At 35.8% G+C, this 12,152-nt stretch overlaps 1 protein-coding gene across 3 annotated transcripts in view; it reads right to left on the reverse strand.

The window, feature by feature from the left end:
• TMX3 (thioredoxin related transmembrane protein 3) overlaps positions 1-12,152 on the reverse strand; it is a 30,829-nt gene that overhangs the window by 4,040 nt on the left and 14,637 nt on the right. Inside the window, exons 9-15 of one of the 3 annotated variants that reach the window (XM_080381148.1) lie at positions 11,608-11,674; positions 9,130-9,228; positions 7,038-7,095; positions 6,127-6,180; positions 5,764-5,820; positions 2,357-2,486; positions 72-140 (exon numbers count right to left, since the gene is read on the reverse strand). In XM_080381148.1, coding sequence (XP_080237274.1) covers positions 72-140; positions 2,357-2,486; positions 5,764-5,820; positions 6,127-6,180; positions 7,038-7,095; positions 9,130-9,228; positions 11,608-11,674 — 534 coding nt within the window. The other 2 variants (XM_080381149.1, XM_080381150.1) reach the window with 2 other exon arrangements.

Below are 12,152 nucleotides of genomic sequence, written 5' to 3' on the forward strand. Positions count from 1 at the left end.
TAAACTCTCTGAAAATATTTACATCTTGATTGACAAGGGCACCATCTAATCTTATGAAAAATAAAACTTACTACTACAGTAGACTTGGCATCATAGACTACTCTCTTGATTCGTTGCAGAAGTCCATCACCACCCTGTGCCTGAAATTTCAAACGGAACCATGTCAAAACTGCTGACACTTTCAGTTATGATTCCAAAAGTTCATTCTTCAGACCTTGCAATCTTAAGTCCCTTTAGAAGGAAATGAAAAGTAATTATTCTTGCATCTCATGATGCCCAGACACTCCCAACTTCTCAAGCATGGATAAACATTTCAACAGTCTCACGAAGAACGTTCTAAAAAAAATCAGTGCATGCTTCAACAGTGGGCTGGCTTTCCACTCTCTCATCATAGAGGAACACCAACAGAAACTACCAACTGTCCTGATGTAGCAACTATAAAGTTGCAGAGATCTTCCAAACTTCCCTGCACCTGATGGTATCTATTTATGGACTATGACAGAAGCAGCTAGAAAAATCTAAGTAGTAACAACAAGATATGGAGGTATAGTAAAAAACGTCATAAAACTTCAGTCAAGCAGTAACAGACTATACCTACATTAGCACTTAATTCAGCGGTCTTCAAAATAGCTACATGAATCTGAAGGCAATTTGTCTGTTTAACAGGACCAGTTTTCACTTGTCTTAAGTTGCCAGAGAAACAAAACTACATTTTGGAAGTCAACTGATCCGCACTTGACCCTGAACAAACCCCCTCAAATTACAAAAAAATCCACAGAGATGAAATAGACTCACAGAAGGCTACCTATATCACCTTACAGAAAATTACAAGAAAGTCAAGCTGAATAATCCAAGACTTCCCATGGAAGGGTGGAGGGTGTGGGGAAATGTTATGCTTCTCAGAAATTTCACTGTGTTTCTGAAAGTCTTCATCCTATTACTTTTTTACAGGCATGCTTTGAAGACTGTCATTCCTCAACAGCTGCACAACTTCTTGGGCCTGAATATAGCCAAAGACATGCCATTTTATGACTATAGACACCGTTTAGTTTAAATGAAGTACATCCTGTGCTGTCTGTCTTGTATTAGCACTCTCACATACATATAGAGATGTGAACTTAGACAGCTCTTTAATCATTCTAGCTGAAATACTGCAAACAGAATGTAGAAAGTTCTAAGTGACACTATGGCAAAAAACAAGGCATCACAAACAAACCTCCTCAACTTTAAAGAACAGAGAAATCAATTTCATTTGTTGCTTTAACCAGGATGATGTATTAAAAGAGTGAAATAGATGTTGACAACATAATTCAGTGCAATTAAAAAACATTAAAAAAAATGACAAATAAAGAATAAAGACCCACCAAATAAGTTACAAGAATACCCCTCACCTTGCAACAGCAAATATACCTATATTACGTTGCTACATCGATTTGTCAGATTAAATAATCCAAAGTACCTCTTCTGACTCAAACTATCTACAGCATACCACCCAATGACATAAAACTGCTGGTATAACGTAAGGTAGGATTTGGCTAACACAGTAAGCATCCAATATACAGCGAACTGGGGCTTAAACCAACATAGGCTTCTCCCAGAAAACAGTCAAATGATTTGTTAGCACTAACTCCCTTCATGGCAAAGCCTTCTTGCCCTCTAAGTGCAAATGAAAGCTCTGATCCATGATCTCTTTCCAAATTCACACAACGTAGCCTTTTGTTCAACTTAACAGTATACTGAGTGGAAAAAGGAATCTGAGTTTGTTTTCCCAGCACTAAAAAAATGTCCAAGCCATCAAGTCCAGATGGATTTATTAATTCTGCTGTTTTAACAAAGGCCAGCTCATTTTTAATTTTAGAGCAGAGAGAGAGGGGTAAGCTTGTGTCTGTCTGTAATATGCAAAGCAAGTATACTATGGTTTTTGAATTTGAACCTATTATACATCAAGCTACTGAATTTATTAATTTTCTGCCAAAATAAAGGCTAAGTTGAATTATGTATTCACTATAAAGTAAATTTTAAACAAATACATTTAAAGCAAACCAGGAGATGAATAAAAGCTCTCAATTTACCAGTGAGAGCAGTAAAAGGAATATCAAGAGAAGTCAGCTAACATTATGCTATAAACAAAAAAAAGCTTGCTCTCCACAAGAGGTTCTGCAGTCAGAACAGCAAGCAACAGCACACCTCAAGGAATCAGTCACGTATTCACTGACAGCACCCAAGACCGGAAGACAGACAGGACAGCAAGACAAAACACATGGTATAACAATAAGAGTAACCAATTTTTTCGCTACTTCAGGACCTAAGGAAATAAATACCAACCAACATATTCCAAGTCACATTGAGGACTTACTTCAGCTGTACCATCCAAGATATTGTTAATAAACTGAACCATGTCTTCTGTGTTTTCAATGTGCCTATCTGGTAGAAAATACTGCTGATTGGACGTATTCAATACAACAATAGTAGGGATTGTCAAGTCACTGAAAACATAAAAGAGATCGTTTATACATTTAAAGAACTACGGTGTAAAACACTGCAATTCAGATAACTCCTACATCATTCAAAAGGGTATCCATTAAACTTCACACCGTATGAGTTCTAGAGGGAAGAGAATCACCTGAATGGTAGAAGTATGTTTCTCATTGATATTTTTTCCTTCAAATCTGTGCCAGTGGTGCTATTGAAGCTTACTGCATTTTACATACCCACACTGACTGCAAATCAGATACCTTATGACTTACCAGCTAGTACAAGATTACAGCTAGTAGCCTTGTATATGACATACTATTAGCAGAATACATTAAGTGTTTTAGTGCACAACAGCAAAAACATAATCCAAAAAATCAATCCCATACAGCCATGGTCCAACTGATGAGGCCTATCAATCAACTTCTACCTGTGTCAAGTCAAAAGAATAGGCCATACCAACCAAAGGTTTTCTATGTCTCTTTTAGATATGGCAGATGAGCTACAGAGCTTTTAAACAATTATTACTCAACAGCTGACATTAACCTTCACAAGCACTGTTTCATATCACAGAATCAGAAAGAAAGAAAAAAAGAAAGATTAGAAATTATCTCTGGAGGTAAACCAGTATTCAATTACTATTCAAACTAACACAAAAGTCAAAATTAGATTAGGCTTAGCAAAATTTAATACTGCACAAGTGCATTGTCCAACAAGATAGATTTAAAAAAATACATTAGGTAAGGTGAAAAATCTCTTGTACTCTTTGCCAATTTTCTACAGTTCTGTCAATAATGAATTTAATACTAGGTGGCCTTCCTCCAGAGCAGAAGCAACACAAACCTTGGTTTTCCACATTTTTACTCTTGTTTAATAGTGCCTCAACCCATGTACAATTGTAATCCATGTAATATTGATGATGATCTCAACCTTAACTGTGGCTATCAATTCATAATCAATTATTTCATGAAAATACTGTTTAGTATTTACTCAAGATTCTCATTATTCTTTGAAGTAATAGAAATTATTCCAAATTTTCTTAACATAATTTAGGCTTCTTTTTTTTTTTTTAATTTAAATTCAATTCCAAACCTACAGGTGAACAAGTTTAATACTGACACGTGAAAATTTTCCGAACTCCCAGAAAGCTAATTACTTTGAGACTTAAGGTGCAGACCACATTCCCAGTACTCAAGTAGAAAGTATGGTGGCAGCTCAGAAAATGTAAGACCAACTACAGAGATAACAAAATAACATCACGCTTTCAAAGGAACTTAAAAAAAAAACACAACTAAACAACAAAACTGTCTACTGTAACAACCTGCAACATAAGATTCTCTAAATACAATTTTTACCTTGACATTTTTATTCTCTATTTATTAGGAACAAACAATAAATGTAAATAGCAGGAAATCAAACCAAGTCAGGCGTTTTTGCAAGTGCCTGGTAAAAAGTTATCAACCTCTGTCAAAACACCTTATCCCATCCCAGCCAGAACAGAATAAATTCTATTACTCTGACATAGAGGATATCTGTTCCCACCCTGTGTGTCCCCATCCCGTCCCCCCGCCCCCCCCCCCAAAAAAAAGAAAAAGTGCTTCTACTGCATTTAACAGTCTGGTAACTGAGGTTCTTGGAGTTGGTTGTAGCACAGCTGAAAGATAAACTCCACACAAATTTTACATGCTGTACAGAGATTCACTGGTGAAGAAAGAAATTATGATGTCTGCTAATGGAGTTACAGCCAAGTTCATAAGTGTACTTCTATCAGGGACTACTACATCTACCACCACGAATCATACAATATTTTGTCCTTTGTGAAGAAACAGAATTTGTTCCTGTGTGCATCTAGCATAGTAGAACAGTATTCTGCAACAGCTTTCTTGCTATTCAGGAGGCTTATTCTATTTCCACTTGCTGCCATCCAGTGGAAAACCGGACCACTTGCAATACGGTTTTACTCTAATTACTCAAGCAGCCAAATGAAGAGCAGCTACTTAAAACACTGAACATTTTTCTGCATTCTTTTGATGCTTTCCACTTACGCTGGAAATGTATATACTCTGTTTACAAAATAATTAAAAGCCTATGAGTACTTTAACAGCAATTTCACATATACTACAAATTATAAAATAAGGCATTTTGCTGATTAAGTTAAACAATCCAGCTGAACAGATCTTGCACTAAATCACTAACTGCTGCAAATGGCAGTTCTGTCTTCCCCTTCATTTTCTTCCCCCAGGGACCTTACATCCCTCCCCTGCTTCTTTGCACTGGTTCTGGTACTTGGCAAAATACACAGGAAGACATTTAAGGGTTTTGTTGGATCTGCAAAGTATCTCCTCCACTCCCCTAGCCAAAAAAAGCACTTTTCTGGCAGATAAACAGGCTGAAACAGCTCAGTACTCAGACATAAAAGCCTGCACAGGAGAAGCAATGATTTGAGGAAGGTCTCACTTTTGGCAACTATAAAGCACCAGATTAGTCACATCACTTAATTTCAATTGAGACACAGCTGTTTTTAAATTAACTGTATTCAGGTGTTAATCACAGACATTCCACAGAAATACAGACCTAGTGCCTCCTGAGTCCCTGTGAAGCTCCTAGAACCTTTAGGGGCACAAACACATGCTTTGATGCCCAAGAAAGGCATGAGCTGGCATATTGACCGTAGCTTTTCCCCTTCTTTCACTCAAAAGGCCAGAGGAGAACAAGTAGTCAACTGTAAAGGCCAAGCAACTTAACTAATCATGCATTTTTAGACAAGGGCAAATGTCAGGAATCTTGTTAAACTACTTATATATTTCAAAATGTACCATGTACGTATCAAGTGCAGACATCTTCCATGATGAATTACATTTGGTGGTTCTTCTCTGAAGAAGCATATTTCTATGCATGTCTTAAAAATGTATCAGGAATGAAATGTGCCACTTCAGAAATTAAAACCATAGATAAGGCATAACCATTATTTATATTTCCTGTTACAAACTGACATAACTTTTGTCTAGTGCCTTGTAATTTTAATAAAGGAAAAAAAATCCAAAAAACCAACACAGTTCTACTAGACTAATTAATTTAACAAAATAGACCTGAAATATACTTTGTCAATCAGCATTACCAGTAAACCAAACATTTAATATTTATGCAGTCTAATTTAACAAACAACCAATACTATACTACACGCTGAATTTTTAACTCATGAAAGGTGATAATTCTTCGTAAGTTTGTTTTCAATTAAATATACTTAGCAACAAGTACAAGAGAAGAACATTCAAATAACAATTTACTTACTCCATTAGTAAACTATTAATGTAATCATTTCCATCCATGTGGCCAAACTGGAAATCCCTGTAAGAGCAGCAGCGAAACACAGGATGAAAAAGAAAGCAGAATAGTAGGTTTCAGCAAAAGTTCTTCCTTAAATATTTTTCCGATAGCTGAAGATGAGAGCACACATTCAGTAATATAATTCAAAAACTGACAATCTACAAGACAGTCAGCATCCCAAAACACACTCAGTTAAGGAATGGTCTTAGTAAATATGAATACGAAAGCAGGCACTACAACACATTTCATGGAGAAAAAAATGACTGATGTCTTAGAAAGGCTAAAGCAGAAGTTCATTTAAGATATTGTAGTACCATGTGTACCCACCTGTGAAAGTTATCCCGATAATCTCTAGCAACTTCCTGAATAATAGATTTTAGTCTAGAGGGGGGGAAAAAAAGTGACACTGATAATCCAGGATACACCTTGTCAAAATGCAAACAATAAACTTAAGATTCCCCCAGTAAGCAACAAGTAGTAACTCATCAGTAATAAGCATTCCCTGTGCCATTAACAAAAAACACCTTGCTCATCTTGATTGGTTCCTATGGGTTGAAAGACTATCTACCACAGTCTTAATGTGATAAAACAGTCAGGCTGCTTTGCTCCATCTATTGCCTTCTGAAGATGCAGGACTGTGACTCTGAAGAAAATCCAAAAGTAGTCTGGGAGAACAGCATACACAGTACTTGAACAGTATTTTCTTAGTCTAATTATGCATGCAATCAGAAAGGGACAAGGAAGGTCTTGTTCATCTCAGTCTCTTCAGCAAACACCAACTCAACTGAAAACACCCCTCCTTAATGTAAGTCCCACAGACAATATATAAGCACCACTAAATTCATTTTTAAAGCAACCAAGCTGAAGAACAGTCATTTGCTTAAACTTACTAAGTTCATCTCAAAAATAATCTGAACTCAATTACTTTCATCTACATTTAAAAGATGACACCATAGCTTTAAAAAGCTATGTCATCACTGTTTGCTCCTGTGATCTCATTAACAAAGGGCAGAGAGTGATTGATACAGGAACTCCCATCATCTCACTGAACTCACATGTGCTTCAACAGAGCCACAAATTAAGTAAATTCAGTAGGCTGAAGTCAGAAATTGGAGAACATCCACCAGTTAAAACCATTCACTTAACATAGCGTTTCTTAACATTTAAGAAACTTCCCCAGTTCTCTGCGTCATGCCAGCACATTTCTCCCATAGTGTCACCAATGCTCAATTCTGTACCTGGTATGTTCCAGTGAAGAGTTTTTATCATCAACAACTGCAATAGCCACAAGTTTTCCTACAATAAGGAATAAAATACTTGAAAGCATTTAAAAAGAAACACATTCTCAGACGGAAAATACTCCAACTTAAGAAGGTTAGATACTCTCCAGGGACAAGAATTAGTTAAGTATAAACCAACCTTGCTTCCAAATATCCTCTTCCAGCTGTCCAAATTGTGGTTCTCTTAATGCTACTGAAAATAAATATGTGGCTTAATGCCACACCACTAACAGTCTATGAAAAGAATATCTATAGATAAAGAACTTAAATGGGGAAAAACACAGATAAAACTTAACTCGCTATCAAGCTGCATATCTGCACATACCTGAGGTTTTGGAAACATTTGTTATATAATGGCATTTAAAATCAGTTTGTAAGTGATTGAATCACTATTGTATGGATTCATTAATGACTTTTTCACACTATTGAAAATGTGCAGTAATACTCTTATGGCAAAAAACATGGAAATTCTAGACTCTGCCAGTAAATGTCATTACATCAGAGAAAACCCAAAACCAACAAGCAAACCCAAAACTTATTTCACAGACCTCTGACAGAGGAGCTTAAAGACCAAACACCAGAATATGCTGATCTTTTTCAGGATTCACTTTGGGAAGTTTTTCTGATCAAAAGAAAGAAAAACCCCAAAGCCTCCTAAGATGAACCAGATCAAAACGTGTTTAGAAAGCTGGCCAAAGGTTCTCCAGATCAAGTATATCCTGTTCGGAAAGCAGATCTTAAGTGTAAGTCGTCAGCTGGATTAACTAAAGCCTCTAGAGTGCAGAAGAACAGTTTGTTAAGTCTCTTTAGATGCCGTGATCCACTCAAACCCTGCCCCACCAAGCCAATCTATTGCTCAATGCCTACCAATCACCACACCACAGAAAGCACTCCCCCCTAAGAACCAAGAAATACTGAAGAATTTTTAGGGCAAGAACAATCATTCAAACCTAGGCTTTCTTAGGGAATAGCAATAGCTTCCTCCCGTCCCACCTCAGTTCTCACTTTCCCCACCCCTTTCCATACCCTAATACACTACCTAGTGAATATAAGAGACAACGACTTTTTAGACTGGAAAAGAAGATGCAGATAAATTCCAGGTACTTACTGCGTATTTATACATAAAGCCCTTAAAATAAATGATTGTTTCTCCATTAAGTCATAGTTTTTTGGGGTTTTTTTGTAATTTGAGGAATTATTAGACAAAAATTTAACAGGAAGAAATATGCTATATTTAAACAATTTCTAACAGCATGTCTGTAAATAACCTTTTAAACTGTAGGTTTAACAATATTAGTTTCACAAACACTTAAGAACCTAGATATTTCATAATCTTTAAAACCTGAAAGAACTTAAAGTTGCATTGAGTATAAATTTTTCTTTTGAAACAGAATGCAGATTATAAGGTGTCCTGACCTGGAAAAAATTTGCACTTAAAAGTATTTCTTCTGCTACTTCAAAGTATGTATCCCTTAAGAGCAGCACCAGTCATCTGCCTATTCCAGAAGTCATTTGGCTGCAAAGTTTTCATCTGCCTTGCACAAGATTTTACTAGAGAAAAAAGCTGAAGTATTCCCGTACAGGTCCACTTTGGTACCTCCTTCTCCCCACTTCCTTACCATATCTAATTTAAAGATATCTGAATCCATTAGATGTATCAAATGTGGATGTGTTTAGATATGTGTTACTTCTAAATGCAGTCATAAAATTCCCTGCAGATATTCCAAGAATTAATATATAATTTATGCAAAACGTAAGCTGCTCTTAAATTAAAAAGTCCCACTAATCTTTTTGTGGGACTACAAAAAGATTAGATGTGGGACTACAGGATTAGATACACTAATTTTTATGTTGTGAGAAAAGGACTAGATAGGCTTTGGATGAAGCCTCTGGTCAACAAAACAGGAATCACCAATATCAAAAAAAGACTGGCACTACCAACTCTTTTAATTAATTTCTGAGGTTAAAAAACCCACATTCTTAGTACTATTTTTTTCTTTAGTGTTAAGTACAAGAGATGCCAGAGAGTTTAGTGGTAGGAGCATCTCACCTGTATCTCCAAGTTCATACAGCGTAAAGCCATCTACATTAAGATAACCTTGAAATCTTTCTCTGTTTATCCAGGATGACAAATCACCATCTTCATACTCTATTAAAAAAAAAAGTTAAAAAGGTAGACAATCAGATTTATTTTAGTACTATAGAGGCAAACACGAAGCATGAAAAGATGTTTTGATGATTATTTTTCCCAAATTAAGGGTAAACAATACTATTCTGGAAGATAAATGTGACCGAGTGCACAAAGGAACAGTTTCAATCCCTGTTTTTAAAGGGAGGGGGTCAAGTTTCAACGAAAGTAGAGATAGAAAAATGCAGAAAGCAGTATTTGTGAGAGACCTTAATGTAACAGAAAGAAAACAAGGAAAAGTATATTTTGCATTAATAGCATTGTGAACGTAAATGAACACATTTTTATGTATGATTCAGAATCAGTTATACTGAGGGCTAGTTTCAGATGTTGGATATTATAACCCATAAAGAATCAAATTCTAATACACATCAACACCATTACAATTAGATCTTAATCACAAGTAAAACAGAAAAACATATAAACATACATGATGCATATACATACACACATATATGCACATTAAATAAATTTGTGTTAAATCTTATTGTATTGAGTAAATTACCAATAACTTCAGGTTAAAAACTGTCATAAGATTGCAGCAAGCAATTCCAAGCATAAAGCTTCCCATAGATCTGCATCCCATTCCCCCTGCTATGAGGAAGACAAAAACCCAAACCAAAACACTAGGCAAGGCCAGAGCATTGAAATGGATTTTGCTAAGTTTTTTCTTACAGTGAGTTATTCAAATTTCTGCCCAATCATAACAGCTGCACATATAACCTTATCCAGTCTTTTATATTGCATCTTCCTAACTTGTTTGATTGTTTCCAGTACATTACAGAAGAGTAAAATTTTTACAAAGGAAGTCAGAAGCCTGGATTATTATGAGCCTTGTGCTTGTTTTGAAAGATTTGGGAAAAGCAAGCAGCTACACAGGAAAATGTAATTCAGAAGTGTTTCTCTTTGACAAGCTTGCCTTCTCCAGGCCTGGTTTTAAAGAAAAAAAAAAAAAAAAAGGCTAATCAAGGAGTCTGTAGAGTGAATTTTTATCTGTAGGATGATTAGTAAGGCGACAGATTGAAGAAGAACACAACTAACACAACTACAGCCTTTCTATGAAATCATGAAGAAAATCCTTGATGGCCCATCTGGAATATTTTGCTGTGGTACTACTGATCCTCAGAAATTAAAACAGCAGAATAATCATCTGAGTGATGTTTTCAACTTAAACACTTACATTTAAAACAACCTTATCAAGATTAGATGTTTTCATAAATAAGCGGTGCAGTGTATCTATAAGCCAAACCATGATATGCCATGTAAGTACATGTGTGTATGTGCACCTAACAGACTGTAATGCATGGGCTTTACAGTATAGTCTGAGAATAACCTGGCACTTATACATGGATATCCACAAATACGGCTATACACTTTTTATATAAATGGCTGGTATACTGCTGTTAATGATGTTAGGAAGCACTACTAGTTTACATGCTGGACAAGCCACTTAAAGTAGTTTATGCAGCCTAAACCTACGTATTAACTGCTACAGTGACAACAGTCCATGTCTCCTTAACTTCTTCTTGTGAGTGACAGTTTCAGCAAGGAAAAACAGACCTAACGGTCAACCGTCCTATGTATGCATAGTATGCTCCATCAGTTATATAGGGAGAGGTTATGCCATCTGATCCTTTCCCACTACCAATATCCAAGTAACACAAATGTGAACATCACATATGCTCAAAGGTATCAGTCAAGGCCCTCCAAATTTAAACAAAGAACAAAGGCAGAATCAGTTTCCTCCTCCTTCACAGCTATCGAAGAAAGGCTTGCTGCATTAACCAAGCATACAGCCTGTATTGCCAAGGCATAAAAAGCTCAAACTGGACTCTTTTACATAATCTCTGAGCAGAGTACACATTTGAAAAAAATCAAGTTAACTTTAAGAGACAGAGATGTGACTGTCAGGAAGAGGCCTTCAGAGAAAATCTGATTAACTGTTTGGAACTGCAAATTCATCTTGTGTGTGACTCTTAAGTAACAGTTTTTATTTTGTATATGATGAATTTGGACAGTGAGTGAAGGGATAACTTTTTTATGTCCATTAATGCCAGCAAAAAATATAATAATAGAAGCTACATCTTACTGAGAACACATAGCAAATATCATCACTCCTACTTCAGTATTGCTAAAACCAAATGCACTTTGTTCATAAAAACTAATTAGTTTTTTCTCTTGTCCTTCATGAAGAAGCTGTTATTTATCATAAAATTGGGGAATTTCCCAGCACGCCAAGACAACCTTCCAAAAAAAAAAAAATAATAATCACAATTGTTCCAGTTTTCTCCATAGGTACTTTAAATACCGTGTCTTAAGGTAATGTCCACTTTTACTTACCATCATAAACAAAGTAAGTTCCATCTTTGAAGACCAAAACAGCAGGCAATTCAGGCAGCGTCACGTACTAAAAGAGGTGTTTTTCAATTAATCCATGGAAGATTAAGATTTTTAAACAAGCAAGCAAACAAAATCTTAAAATGTGGAAGTGTAGTCCATGGGGAAAATCTCAACATAGATTTAAATGTTTTCCGTCTACATTTACTAAAATAGCTTTCTAATATGCAGAAGGTGATAAATTAACACAACAAACATTTTCGAGAGGTAGGTCTCACAAAGTATAAATGAAGCAGGATTTTTACTAGTATCTGCAGTAGCATGAAGAATATTTTATTGGTTGGATGTGAACTTTAGATAGATCACAACTTGAGTTTTATCAATCATGCTGTTCCCAATTTGTGCTGTTGTCAGTATACCTGTCATACCATTAATTCTATTAAATGGACAGTCAATATTGTAAAGTAAAATAGTAACATTGCTACCATGTAAAATGTCACTAAATCTGGGCTAATTCCTGTAGTTCAGGCTGACAGGAATACAAAGGC

The sequence above is a fragment of the Falco punctatus genome, assembly GCF_963210335.1.
Source record: "Falco punctatus genome assembly, chromosome: 3".
NCBI lineage: Eukaryota > Metazoa > Chordata > Aves > Falconiformes > Falconidae > Falco > Falco punctatus.